The sequence below is a fragment of the Rhinopithecus bieti genome, unplaced genomic scaffold (assembly GCF_001698545.2).
Source record: "Rhinopithecus bieti isolate Rb0 unplaced genomic scaffold, ASM169854v2 scaffold_19482, whole genome shotgun sequence".
Classification (NCBI taxonomy): Eukaryota; Metazoa; Chordata; class Mammalia; order Primates; family Cercopithecidae; genus Rhinopithecus; species Rhinopithecus bieti.
The window spans coordinates 618,788-633,707 of NW_016809768.1; the positions used below are offsets into that span (position 1 = coordinate 618,788).

The 14,920-nt window shown below is 43.1% G+C and overlaps 1 protein-coding gene across 6 annotated transcripts in view; it reads left to right on the top strand.

Moving 5' to 3' along the window:
• Positions 1 to 14,920, top strand: part of COL6A3 (collagen type VI alpha 3 chain) — a 91,377-nt gene that overhangs the window by 74,081 nt on the left and 2,376 nt on the right. For all 6 annotated transcript variants that reach the window (XM_017890346.1, XM_017890348.1, XM_017890349.1 and 3 more), the window contains 5 exons: positions 555 to 1,253; positions 2,574 to 2,676; positions 5,199 to 5,581; positions 6,854 to 7,117; positions 8,179 to 8,277. In XM_017890346.1, coding sequence (XP_017745835.1) covers positions 555 to 1,253; positions 2,574 to 2,676; positions 5,199 to 5,581; positions 6,854 to 7,117; positions 8,179 to 8,277 — 1,548 coding nt within the window. The remainder of the gene's footprint in view (positions 1 to 554; positions 1,254 to 2,573; positions 2,677 to 5,198; positions 5,582 to 6,853; positions 7,118 to 8,178; positions 8,278 to 14,920) is intronic.

The window sequence follows — 14,920 nt, forward strand, 5'->3', positions numbered from 1 at the left end:
GCCAGCACGTGGCATACTACAAAGATTTTATGTTACTGATTTGTTTCATCTACTAAGTATTAGGTGATGGAAACTGAAATCTGGCCCTAATCAAATCAAGGCAGCAAGATATAAATTGGTTTTGGTTTTGGTCCTTTCTGCTTCTTCCTTTTTTTTTTTTAAGACAGAGTCCCACTCTTATCGCCCAGGCTGGAGTGTAGTGGCACAATCTTGGCTCACTGTAACCTCTGCTTCCTGGGTTCAAGCGATTCTCCTGCCTCAGTCTCCCAAGTAGCTGGGACTACAGGCACCGGCCACCACACCCAGCTAATTTTTGTATTTTTAGTACTGACAGGGTTTTACCATGTTGTCCAGGATGATCTCAATCTCTTGACCTCGTGATCCGCCTGCCTCAGCCTCCCAAGGTGCTGGGATTACAGGCGTGAGCCACCGCGCCCAGCCCGCTTTTGATCTTATGGGATCATTGTAATCACCCAAGGCTCCTAGCAGATTGATGAGTTGTATATCCTGCTGTGGGTGTCACAGAATAAATAGGCTGCCATGCTTCTTTCTAGACATCTGCAACATTGACCCATCCTGCGGATTTGGCAGTTGGAGGCCTTCCTTCAGGGACAGGAGAGCGGCAGGGAGCGATGTGGACATCGACATGGCTTTCATCTTAGACAGCGCTGAGACCACCACCCTGTTCCAGTTCAATGAGATGAAGAAGTACATAGCATACCTGGTCAGACAACTGGACATGAGCCCAGACCCCAAGGCCTCCCAGCACTTCGCCAGGGTGGCTGTTGTGCAGCATGCGCCCTATGAGTCCATGGGCAATGCCAGCATGTCGCCTGTGAAGGTGGAATTCTCCCTGACTGACTATGGCTCCAAGGAGAAGCTGGTGGACTTCCTCAGCAGGGGAATGACACAGTTGCAGGGAACCAGGGCCTTGGGCAGTGCCATTGAATATACCATAGAGAATGTCTTTGAAAGTGCTCCAAACCCACGGGACCTGAAAATTGTGGTTCTGATGCTGACGGGCGAGGTGCAGGAGCAGCAACTGGAGGAGGCCCAGAGAGTCATCCTGCAGGCCAAATGCAAGGGCTACTTCTTCGTGGTCCTGGGCATTGGCAGGAAGGTGAACATCAAGGAGGTATACACCTTCGCCAGTGAACCAAACGACGTCTTCTTCAAATTAGTGGACAAGTCCACCGAGCTTAATGAGGAGCCTTTGATGCGCTTTGGGAGGCTGTTGCCATCCTTCATCAGCAGTAAGTCCTGCGTGGCACTGCATGTGCCCTGGCCTGGCTTTATGCTTGGGCTGGGAGGAGTGTGGGAATAGTCATGGAAAAGACAACCGATATGTTGACTGGAACTGGTTCATTCATTTAACAAACATGTATTGACACCTGCCATATGCCACAAATGCTTTTAGGAGCCAGAGTAAGCAGGGAACATGCAGACAGACTCCTTGTTGTTATTGACTCGTTTATCCCACCACATTTGACTGAGCACCTCCTAGCCATAAGGCACTCTTGGTGTCCTTAACAGTTTACAAGAGGGTGGGCCAGTGGATCAAATGCACATTTATTATGCATGACATAATAGGCTGGCATGTCGCAAGGAAAGTGATTTCTGTTGGGGGCACTGGGGAAAGCTTCTAGAAAGAGTTGCTTTGATCTGGGTTTAGCCGCCAGTCCTGTGCTTGGATACCACTGGGCCTTTGCTCATGGGACTCCCCCTCCCTGGAATGCTCTCCACCGCACTTCAGCAGCAAACCCATATTCATCTTCAAAGCTCATTTCCAATGGCTTCTGCTCGCCGTGGAGGCTCCTGCTCCCAAGGCCTGCTCATGGTTAATCTGGACACCCTACTTAGGGCATCTTTACCTGGTCTGTGGATCATTCGTTTGTGGTCTGTGGTCCCCTAGACTCTTTGAGGAGCTGCAGCCCATTGTAGTTTCCAGAGCCTGTGTATAGTGTGCAGCCTAGGGTCAGCACAGGCAAGGCTTGGAACAAATGAGGGGGATTTATAAAGTATAAATAAACATGTATATACTGAATGTTTATTATTTAAGGGAATATTGAGGTCTATGAAAACAGTATTCACATTTGGCACCCAAAAGACTCAGGGAAAAATGTGAAGCAAAGGTAAGCCAGCAGGTTCACCCATGGGTCACTGTTCCTGTCTTCCTAAGATTAAAAACAGAAGCTTTGTTCAACAAAGCATTGAGAAAATATGAAAGCAGTTGGATTATAATCTGATGTTCAAGAGACTAGAACTTGTCAAACTCTCCTCTTGATTTTTCTTCTAGCCCTGTCTTCTCCCTCACATTGAATAAATATGTTTTTAACTTAATCACCCAAATATTGCCAAATAGAACATATTGGCTTACCATGTTTTATGGATCAAATGCCATCATACTTTATGTTTAAAATCACTGGACATAGTTTGTCTGATGTGGTTAATTCAACAATGATTATGGGCTAAATAAATGTTATGTGATTCATTTAACTCGCTAACAGATTAATTTTAATTTTCATATTATTAGCATGCAGCTCAATTGTTTTCTTTTCTTTTTTTTTCCTTAGGTGAAAATGCTTTTTACTTGTCCCCAGATATCAGGAAACAGTGTGATTGGTTCCAAGGGGACCAACCCACAAAGAATCTTGTGAAGTTTGGTCACAAACAAGTGTAAGTGATTATAATTATTGTCTTAAAAATTATAGTGCTGCAGGGATTGCACAGGTCCTCCAACCAACTCCTGAGTCTATGGGATGAGGACCTTGAAATCCAGCAAATGTGACTTCTCAAAGGTAATGTGGGTCATGCTTCTCAAATAATCTGTTTTATCAGTTAGCTTTTGCCGCATAACAAGCTACTCAAAACTTAGTGGCTTAAAACAACAACCACCTATTTATTTACTTAATTAATTAATGTATTTAGAGACAGAGTCTTGCTGTGTTGCCCAGGCTGGAGTACAGTTGTGCAATCTTGGCTCACTGCAAGTTCTGCCTCCTGGGTTCAAGCAATTCTTGTGCCTCAGCCTTCCGAGTAGCTGGGACTACAGGTGCATGCTGCCATGCCTGGCTAATTTTTGTATTTTTTTCAGTAGAGATGGGGTTTCGCCATGTTGTCCAGGCTGATCTAGAACTCCTGAACTCAAATGATCTGCCTGCCTTAGCCTCCAAAAGTGCTGGGATTATAGGCATGAGCCACTGTGCCTGGCCAACAACCACTTATTTAATTTGTAATTCTGTGGATCAGCAATTTTTGTCTGGGTTCAACTGGGTGGTTCTTCTGTTTTCTACTTGGCTCACTTATATTTGTGGTCAGCTGCTTGTCAGCTATAGAGCTGCTGGTCTAGAATGGTCTCAGCTGGGCTGACTCATCTCTGTTCCATGTGGTCTCTCATTCTCAGCAGGCTAGCCTGGGTTTGTTCACAAGGTGACCTGGCAGGGTTCCCTGAGAGAAGACAGAAGTGTGCAAGGCCCCTTGTGACCTAGGTTAGAACTGGCACACTGTTACTTCTGCCACATTCTATTGGCCAAGGCATGTCCAAAGGCTAACCTAGATTTAAGGTTGGAAAACTAGGCTTGATGGAAGGACTTGTCACATTACATTGTAAAGGGCATGGGCAGAGAGAAGGTAGGTAATTGAGACCGTATGTCCAAACAATCTGCCGTATCTGGTGTGAAATGATTACATAAAAGAAGGATTGAATACATCAAAAAATGGACTCTATGTCTTCTTAAAATTGTTAATGCTGTGATAACATGTAATAATGGTACTAATAGGAAGCCATGCGCATGTTCTACTGTGAAGACTGAGGGGAGGAATGGGAGTGGGCAGGACTGTGGCACCCATGCTGATGCTGCTGCTTGGCCCATGTGCCATGGTTCATGCCCTGCTCCATCTCGGGTGCCAACTCTAGGAGCAAAGAGGGCAGTGGGGCCATGTGACAAAGGGCTAGCTGGGGCGGTGTGGCCACAGAAACTGAGCTCCTGTAGTGTGTCAGCAACGTGTGCTCCTTAAGAGAATGTCACAGTGGGTCATGCTTTGGAGAGAAGTGCAGATTCTGCAGATTCTGAACTTCATGCACAGATGAGATATGAATGCAAATGATCCTTGGAAAATTGCTATCTGGCTTACTACTGGCTGACTCTCAGGATGGGGAAAGAGATCCCATCTCTTCCTACTGCAGACGCTTCTCTCTATCACCACTTAAGTCCTTCAGCTCTTTCCTTTGACCCCAGAAGGAGTGGCTTTAAACCTCAGCATAGCAAGAATAAATATCATTGCTAAGGCAACTAGGACCTGTATCGTGGCACTGGATGCTTCATTTAGCTTGGTAGCCTCTCTTTTTCTAGGCTTTAATGGTTCCTATTATTTCTCTGAAACATTCCCTAAAATTGACTTAACCTTTTTACCTTTTGGAAAACAGAAGGAATGAAGTAACCTAGTATTTGAAGTCTTATGATACTAACTTGAAAATATATTATTACTTCCTAGAACGTGTAGCAAGATATGATTCTAAAATAATACATTTTCTTCTAAGATCAAGAAAGCTACGAAGTGTGGGTCCGTGTTGTTGTGTCTGTTTGATTAGGTTGCTATTCTCTCTAGATATTGGTAATGGATCAGGAAATTGTAAAAAAAAAACCAAAAAACAAAAAAACACATTCACAAAAATTAAGACAAGTAAAAAATACATATATACTCCCAATAATAAGCCCTGGAGCAAAATAGTACATGTTAACTTTATAATTTTCCAGCTCAACATAGCATTTGATTGAGTGGATAGCATTTGATTGAGTGGATATTTTCTTATAATGTAAGTAGCTAACTACTGATTTCATTTAATTTTTGGTGTATGTTTTGGTTGGTTAATTGCTATAATGAGAACATTGTTGGATATTATTTATTATTGTCTCTTATTTTCTCCCTGCCTTTATTTTATAAATTGAAAGATGTTTTGTAGAACAATATAAGCTTCATTTTAATGATTCTATTTTCAATATGCTGTTCCATATCTTTTTTTAGGGGGGCACAGATCCTTAAAAGAAAGAATTTAATATATGCACTACTATACATAATCTATAAAAACTATTGCATGCATTTTGCTAAAACAAATTTAATGTAGTTCGTGGGGTTATGTCTTTGTTTATTTTAGATAGCAGGCAAAAGCAGAGGTAATATTTAATTTGTCTTAACAGAAATGTTCCAAATAATGTTACTTCAAGTCCTACATCCAACCCAGTGACGACCACAAAGCCAGTGACTACAGCGAAAGCAGTGACCACCACAACAAAGCCTGTAAATCAGCCATCTGTGAAGCCAGCTGCTGCAAAGCCGGCCCCTGCGAAACCAGCCCCTGCAAAACCTGTGGCTGCCAAGCCTGTGGCCACAAAGACGGCCACTGTTAGACCCCCAGTGGTGGTGAAGCCAGCAACAGCAGCGAAGCCTGTAGCAGCAAAGCCAGCAGCTGTAAGACCCCCCGCTGCTGCTGCCGCAAAACCAGTGGTGACCAAGCCTGAGGCCCCTAAGCCACAGGCAGCCAAACCAGCTGCCACCAAGCCAGCCACCACTAAGCCCGTGGGTAAGAAAGCCCTTGCTAGGGCTGTCGTCTTGTGACATCCTCATTTACTGCTCCAGGGTATGTTCCTCAAAGCCTGCATGTAACACACTCAGAATACAGTCCTTGATCTGGGCTTGTACATCTGGATGATGTGTTTTAAGAGGTGTTGGTTAGGGGTTCCAGCCTCTGCCGCCTCCCTTCTCCCATGCCCCATCCTGTGCCCTCAATCCTGTCCTGGGGTAGGGATGGGAAGCTCTCATTCTCTCTGGAATGTCAGTGGGGGCACAGCTTACCTCACCTGGAAATTGAGTTGTCTTAAACTAAAGGGAAAATGTTCCAGGTCAAAATAGGGTTTTAGCCCCTATTTAGGGAGTGAGAAAGACAGAAAGAAAAAGCCTGCAGTTGGTTCTTAGGCAGCAAGGCAGCTGTTTCTGGGCTGGTGTTTGGAGCCGGACTCGCCTACCTTAGAATATGACTTGAAAAGGTCTGGGGGAGCCCTTTGCAACTGCAAACTTTGTCCCTGCCTCATACCCACAGAAAAGGGGCCCTAAGCTGTGTGCTGTGGCAATGTTGGGTGTTCAGTCCGGTAGCCTGAAAAGTGAGAGCCTGGACCATCAGTCATTCCCCAAGGCTGAAATCTATGCACATACCGACCATGAGAAAAATATTGAAAGTAATGGCAAAACCCACAAGTGCTCTGCATGAACTCAATATATTTCAGACTGAATTAGATACAAAAGGTAGATGGCTCTCATGAGACCAAGAGTATGTTATTTTATCGTTTTATTAAAGAAGACACTGGAAGACACTACCGAATGTCACAAGCTGTAAAGGGCAGCCCACGGTAAAACGGAAATTGTCTTCATTTTATGAACAGTGTGAAATAGAGAAAGCAGAATTCCTTTAAAAGAATTTCATGTCATACCCTAACATTTTATGATTTAATACATTTTAAATTATGGGGCTCATTTTGTAGCAAACACAACTTATGATTAGTATGCGGGGCTTGTATTTCCAAAGTATCTTCTTAACAGTGGAGATTTTTAATAGAAAAAAAGATAGTTGATGAATGATGAGATTTTTCATTACTGTGAATTGCACATTTCATGTATGCTGATAGATGATAAAAACAATATTTTTTAGGGGCTTGAACAAGAAATTAGTTCCCCACCTCACCTAAATTTCGAGTCAATTTGTCTGTTAACACATCCCTTTCAGATTTCCTCTCTCGCTCATGCACAACAGTCATGGAGGGTTTTATTTTTTATCTTCACACTCTGATCTATCTTCCAGTTAAGGTGTCCCGAGAAGTCCAGGTGTCTGAGATCACAGAGAACAGCGCTAGACTCCACTGGGAGAGGCCTGAGCCCCCCAGTCCTTATTTTTATGACCTCACCATCACCTCAGCCCATGATCAGTCCCTGATTCTGAAGCAGAACCTCACAGTCACGGACCGCGTCATTGGAGGCCTGCTCGCTGGGCAGATGTACCATGTGTCCGTGGTCTGCTACCTGAGGTCTCAGGTCAGAGCCACCTACCATGGAAGTTTCAGTACAAGTAAGTACATGATAGGTACAAGTCAGTACCTGATTTCTATGTAGAGTTATCAAATAGGACACAAAGGAGACACTTACTTATTGAATCTATTCTGAAATAAACACAAATTAGAAAAAAAAAACCAAAACAACTTAGCCTGGGTGCTTTGGTGGCACCCTAACTTTATAAAACACAGAATGGAAAATGGGATTCCATGTGGGATGCAGTCCTGTGGGTCCTGGGCTACTTTATGGAGGAAGCCAGATCCACGTCACCTGAGCACAGCCCTTTCCAACATTGCACCCGGGAAACATGGCTACGTCTCCGGGCGAGGGCTCCTGGTTGCCCACCACCCTGTCCAGGTTTCCATGTTCAGGAAAACACTAGTCAGTCACTGGCCCCTTAGGGAGTAATGGAGGTGTACCTGAAGTCTCACCGCCCCAGGGCTGGAGGATGTCCATAGCTGAGTCTCCCTGCCCTGATCTCACCATAGTTGGGCTCTGCCTTGGCTGGCTCTTGTCCCCAGGGCTCCCCCGTTTCACTGAGGCCTGCATTTGAGTGCTGTCCCAGCTTTTCTTAATTATTCATGGTACCCTCTCTCATCTTTCTAAATTCTTCTGGGTTCCCCCCTCCCATTCTTCTTGACCCCCACTGCTCCAGGAACGTGAAGGGGAAGGCTCCTCTTTTCTTCAGGCCAATGCTATTCAGATTGAGGAACCAGCTTGAGGAAAGGGAATTCCCACCAGTGCCCTGGGTTAGGCCCATAGAGATATGAGTCCAAAGACCCAGTCAACCCTAGGTCTCTATTTTCCTGGACAGCAGCAGAAAAGGCTGTGTGGGAGGTGAGAGGATTTGTTCGGAAGTTCAGGGATCCCCTCCAGCCGCTTATTAGCACGTGGATCCAACTTGCAGCCCACAGCATAAGTGGTGGATGTAGAGATGTCTTGGATCTCTGTCTTTCAATCACCACTCCCCCACATAAGACATTAATCACAGCAGGCAACCTTGTATCAGTCACTAAGGATTCCCAAGCCCTCCAGTTTCTGATTTACCTACGAGTTGCATGTATTTTTCTTTTATAGAGAAATCTCAGCCCCCACCTCCACAGCCAGCAAGGTCAGCTTCTAGTTCAACCATCAATCTAATGGTGAGCACAGAACCGTTGGCTCTCACTGAAACAGGTGAGTTGTGAAACTATTAGGTCCATTAATGGCACTAAGAAAATACCCATCCAAAAATGTTAAAGCTTTGGAAGACTTGATTCCAATTTACCTTCTTGGGTTCTAAGTTTTAGCCCAGGCATGACTTCTATGGGGAAAAGGTCCATATCAGCTCTGTGCAGCCCAACATCATCTTATTCTGCAAGATCCCAGGTGTAAATGGAGTCTTACTTTACCTGTGACCAGACTCAGTGAAAAATTGATGAGAGGTGCTTTTGGGGCTATCACTAGAATTCACGTATCTGTTAGTCATTTCTCCCGTGCCTCATACTGAGACTCGAGTTGATCTGTGGTGTGTGATGCTGTGAAGATTGACATTTCATTTACTCAGTGATTTAATCTAAGTTTAAAAACCTGCTTAGAAGAACACAAGACAAATCTGGCTGGAATCCGTGAAATGCATGGGTTTGAATCTGACCCACGGGGTGTTCTGGTCCTAACATCCTAAGCACACACCCCAGCTTAGTGTGTGAGTCTGTGATACCCTCTCTCATGTGCTTGAGCCCAGAGTGTGTGCATGGTCTATGCTAAGTTAGTGACTGGTTAGTGTAATTCAGGAACTGACAGCTGTTACTTGCTTTTGTTCTTGGGCAGTGAAACTCTGAGAGGCCTGGAATCTCTCATTCAGCAGAATGTGGACTTGGCTTGTTCATCCGTGAGAAACTGATTATTAAAAGAGTTGATAGGCTTTGTTGAAGAGTGTTCAGCAAAGAATGATGGTACTAACAGAAAAAATGGAGATTCCATGGGAATTTAGATATAATACTGTTTTATAGACCTGAAGCGAAAACTTTCTGCTAACGAGGGGACAGTTCATTATTTTCTGGTGTATCATCTACCGTCAGGAGGAGGACAGCATTTCTCTTCACAATGCTCATTTCTGTAATTGATTTTAAAGGCGTTTGTTGAGTGAGCCTGTTAGGTGACCCCACCATGGTGCTTGAGCTCAAAGACAAGCCACAAAGAACAAAGTAGATTTCCCCCAGAGGTGCGGGTCAGGACAGATTCAACTCTAACCTCAAAGTTGCTGAAATCTGCGTCTGTCATTTCTCACTCAGTGGTTAACTTCACCCTGAATACGGTGTGGGAAATATAAAATGTTTAGCCAGTTTAGTGCTTCATTGAGAGAAAATGACTTGGAGTAAACTAGAGATCAGAGATCAATACTGAGTAAACTAGACAGCAAGATTTGGGGATGTTTTTGATTCTCTTATGTGTGGTCCAGAAGGGACAAGATTGTATAAACAGTGCCTAGTTAATATAAACAACAAAATCTTTAAGCAAGGGTCTGGCTGGGCTGTTTTCTTTTTCTTTTTTTTTTTTTTAATGTTGAGTTGTGATCGAGTCGCTTTTGATCCAGACCTTTAACATTGAGATCGTCTGTCTACCTGTGATAAAGAGAAAAGAGTTTTGAAATTGGGGCTTGTGTTTCTTTCAAGGCTACAAGTAGTTGATACAGATGAATCTAAATAAAACCTTTCTCCTTCATACTAATTGGGGCATAACCCTCAGACCCAGGATGTGAAAGTCCTCTCACCGTTTCACATGTGTGTGTCTGTGTGTGTATGTGTGTACCCCTCAGACCCAGGATGTGAATGTCCTCTCACCGTTTCCCGTGTGTGTGTGTGTGTGTGTATGTGTGTACACGTGCATATGTGTGTTTTCCTGCCCAGAGTGAAGACATAAATTACTTTTTTTTTAAAAAAAGAACAAGGCCCTGCATAATTGATCTCTGATCTCTTAAACTTAATTACTTCATAGTAACAAAACAAGCACTGAACATACCTCGGCCTGATGCGTGTATCAGGTGTACACACAGGCATGCCATTTTTGAGAGCTCTTTTTGAATTATTAGGTTGGTGCGAAAGTAAATCCGGTTTTGCCACTGAAAGTAATGGTGACAACCGGAGTTACTTTTGCACCGACCTAATAAATGGGACATTTACTTAAAAATGTCTAAAATTCAAAATGGATAACCAGAATTAGGAGAGGAATGCTTATCCCCCCACCCCCTACCGACTTCTCTCCCTCCCCTCCTCACAGTCTCCTATAATTGTCGTTTTAACCATTTCCCCTGGGGTGGGGGGAGAATCTTTTAATGGTTTATGTATTTTTGGATATAGAAAAAGGAGTGATAATGAGTCACTCTTTATTAAATAACCTTAAAAAATAGTCACTGCATGCTCACTCAGGAGTTACATGTGTATTTTGCATCCATATTCCAATGACCACAATATGCATTATTTCTCCAAATATACATTTTCTAGACCATTCAGGCAAAACAAAATTTTACAAATATATTTTTTATATTTACATGTGTGCATTTTAATTTCTCTCACTTTCTGCAGCATCTATTAATTAGAAACACTGACAGAGATGGGTCCCTTTCTTAGTATTAAACAGTAGGTGCTATCGTTTGCTGTTTTACTTCTGTGAATAAAAGATGCTGTCTTAAGAACCTGTATTTTTCATAGTTTATCACGTTGGATTCTGGGAACCTGGTGACCTGTGTTTGAATCTGTGAAGGAATTTGTGGGCAGAAACACCCTGAAATGAAAAGGTTCCTGGTCCTGGGCACCTAAGGCAGGGGAAGAGGAGAGGACCAGTGTTACCATCGGTTTTCATTTGCATATGTTAATGTTGGCCCATTTTGACAATAACATTGAATAGACGCTTGTTTATCAGGAATTTGAGTCAGGCATGTAATGCGAGGGCAGTCTGGTTAGGGGATTTTTTGTCCCCCACAAGGTCTGGCCCTGTTTGGTGTGTGGCAGGGAGACTCTCGCCTTTGACATGAAGGTTGATTCTGTTAATAGACCTTGATTCCGTTAATATACCTAGGGCATCATATACTGAGGGCAACCACTCAGGATCCCAGCTTTGCAATATTACATGATTTGATTTTAAATGCTTAATATTTGTATTTTTAAAAAATAAAACCAAATGAACCCCCACAAAAATATCTCACTCTGCTTTTTGCTTTGCTCAGCATCTAAAAGAATTATACTCCAGACACTTTTCTGCCACACATCTGCTGCCTGTAAATGGCACTGAGCAGCAATGGATCTTTCATTCATTACCCTGGCCTCCTGAAAGCATGGGTGTGTTGGGCCTTTCTACCACCTGCTTTGTCGCTGCTGATTTTGACAGTGCTATGTAGTTACTAATTTTGGTTTTAGGCTTTTGTTACTGCCTCCCTCTTCTCTCTTCTCATTTTTAACTAAGGAAGCTTTGGATAGATATTTTCTATGCATATTACTACTAAAGCTAAGACTCTCTGAAGTTTCTAAGCAACAACAACAAAAATCTAAGTTAAAGTTACTTTTTGCAATATTACAAAATGAATCCCAAATTATTGGCTTAATCACATGTGTTAAAGAAGTTTCAATGCAGAAACTAGACAAAATAACTAACAAAATCATCATGTCCTTTATTATTTATTCTTGAAATTAGTAATCTGTAGAACTGATCACATTTTGTCCAAGTAGACATGACTGGGCCAATTGTATACCCCTGAAGGAACCATTATTTTGTGTTTACTAACATTTTACTTATTGATTCTAAGATGCACATTTTTTTTCCATTGGGACACTTCTGAAACTGAAATGTGATTTAGAATTGACAACAACATATCATGGTTTATTGGTAGTATTTTGTGTTACTTAGTGGAATATAAAATAATAGTGTACCATAAAATTAAGATATCTTATATTGGATGAAATACAGTATTTGGTTAGCCATGTTCCATGTGAATATATATCATTGATTAGCATAAAATGGTATATTTGGGGAAAATATCTGACTTTATGTTAATAATAATTTAAAGAACAAACTAATCCCATGGCTGAAGTAAGTTAAATAGCTACAGGGATTTGGGAAATGGTCCTCTCCAGGCTGTCTGTTGTTCATTGCTGTGTAAGGATGTTTTCTGGTTAGTTGCCGGGTGGGGGTTACAATGAGACCAAAGAGATGTTTTTTATCCTGAAGTCTTAAAAAATAGAAGTCTGTTGGTCAAGATCTGAAAGAGTAAAGGGTCCAAAATTTAACCACAGCTACATTCTGTAGCTGTTAAAAATTGACCGGGTGTGATAGCTCACACCTATAATCCCTGCACGTTGTGGGGCCGAGACAGGAGGATCACTTGAGGTCAGGATTTCGAGACCAGCCTGGCCAACATGGTGAAACCCCGTCTCTACTAAAAACGCAAAAATTAGCTGAGCGTGATGGCTCATGCCTGTAATCCTAGCTACTCTGGAGACTGAGGCAGGAGAATCACTTGAACCTGGGAGGCGGAGGTTGCAGTGAGCTGAGATCATGCCACTGCACTCTAGCCTGGGCAACAGAGTGAGACTCTGTCTCTAAATAAATAAATACATTAAGTAAGTTAAAAATTTAGTAAGTTTCCTTGGTACCCTTTGAACTGACCAATGCTCAAAATGTAGACGGCAGAAAGTGTTTTGGTTCAGGCAAATCATACCTGCATCCAAGGTTTGGAAGCACTTTATACCGTAACAACAATGCCGAGTGAGAAGGTGATTGAATTTTCTTGTTTTAGGCACCATTAAACTGATGAGGAACATGTTGATGATTGCAGTGTAAACACTGCTCAGTCTGCCTTCCTTCAGTTTGCTCAAGGAAGTACTTACATAGTGATTTGGAAATGTCAAAGCTGATGCCTTTAAAAATGCATTGAAACACTATGGGAATCTCAAACTATGAAAAAGACAAGATTTGCCAATCAATATGTTTTCCACTTTGAAGGATACATATTTTTTTGCTGATTATAAAGTTAACAGATATGCATTGTCAAGCATTCAGGACGTATAGAGAGATATGTTACACGATTCTCATTGTGACAGCATTGCTGGCTTTTGATGAAAACCAATAGTGACCCAGTGCACAGCCTTCCTATTTTTTTTTCTATGAATATTATTGCTTGTGGGAAGGTGCCTGCATTGCACAGGTGCATCCACTCCCACAAATATTTATTACAAAAACGGACTGTGGTGCTTAAGGTGCCTCGCACCCCACTGTTTTTGAATGGTTGTTGTTAGGATGTTCTAGGTAGGCACCTGTGGCTTCTGGGAACAGGTGGGATTCCCAGAACAGGGTCTTAACCTAACACTGTGCTTGCCTCCATTTCCTCTCTTCTATTTGGATGCTTTCCTGANTTCTTTTGCTTAAAACAGTTGCTTTAACATATACATTCATAGCTGAGGAGAGTCCAGTCAAAACGATGGGTCTCAGAAGTCAAGATGATGTGGAGTTTGCATTAGAAGGCTTCTTAAGAACATAAAATCCCCCATTTTCATACTTCAGAAGTGGAGAAGTCCAGGTTTTTGTCTCTGAATAGTGTTGGGTTCTCACTTCACTAATATATTTCTCTCGGTTTTCCAAATATCTGCTTGTCCACAGTAACAGTGTCCTTATTTTCCACTAGTAAATCTTAGAGTCTCAGCAGTGACTCTCACTGAAATAAGGGCAGAAAACGCCAGTGCCATGGTGTGGAACTAGAGGGTTAGGGTGGAGATCCAAGGAAGCTGGAGAAGCCCATCAGACAGGGAGTGGAGCACGCTGCTGCGAGGCCGTCTGCGGGCTGGGTGTCCGAGGGTCTGGGCAGACCTCTCGTGACTGGTTCAGCAGAGCCCAGGGGACTGGGAACTGAACAGCTAAACACAGATGGTCAGGACTGAAGTGCACCTGAAACAAATAAAATAGAGCAAATAGGGTCCATCGACCAACACTCTGGGAAGGAAGGAAGAATAGAGAGATCATCTGACACGGGCCTCACTCTATCAGGGAACCCACCGGTAAATGAGGAACAAGTTTTGATGGTTAAATAACCTTTGGCTTGTCAGTTCCCTCCAGGGCCTTCCTTGAAAGCCAGGCATTTTCCTTCAGTTACTGGCATATTTGAGAGAAAGAAGGCTGTTTTTGTAAATTGTCTTCATTTTATTCTGACTTCCTGGAGTCCTCAAAGGCTCTCTGGGGAACTGTTGGCTTTCTGGGCCCGGAGAGGGTCTGCGACTAGGAGGTGTTGTAACTGTGGAACCACCAGCCACCAGCCTGGCATTGGGTGACAGCAGCAACCAGGAAATGTTTTAGACCAATTCTGAGCCTCAGTCCTATGCACCTTTGAGTCTGGTCCATCCTGAGTGATCCAAGCTATGATTATCCACTGAAGACTTAGGTTTTCTTTGTCCTTTTCGGTATCTATCTGAAGCACAGCTGCTCACCACCTCCGCAGCTGTGAGCAGCCTGCCTCGCTGGGGACAAAGGAGGTGGAGAAGTAGCCCTTTGTGGGGAGAGCTGGATAATTCCTGCCTGTTAGCTCCTCACAGGAACATGCAGAATTATTGGCTCCAGGGAGTTTTGGAGAAAGAAGGTTTACGTTTTCAAACTTACAGATAACAGTTGACATCAATGCTTCTCTTTCCCAGAACAATCTGGAGTTTGCCAGAAAACTCTGTAAACAGGAGTCGTGCTGTGTGTGAACTGTAAACTTTTCTCTCCAGGCGTCGAGGGAACCTTCGCTTTACTTTGCAGCTGGGCTACATCAGACGTGTGCATTTGAAACATAAACTTCCTTAACTGGAAAAAGAAT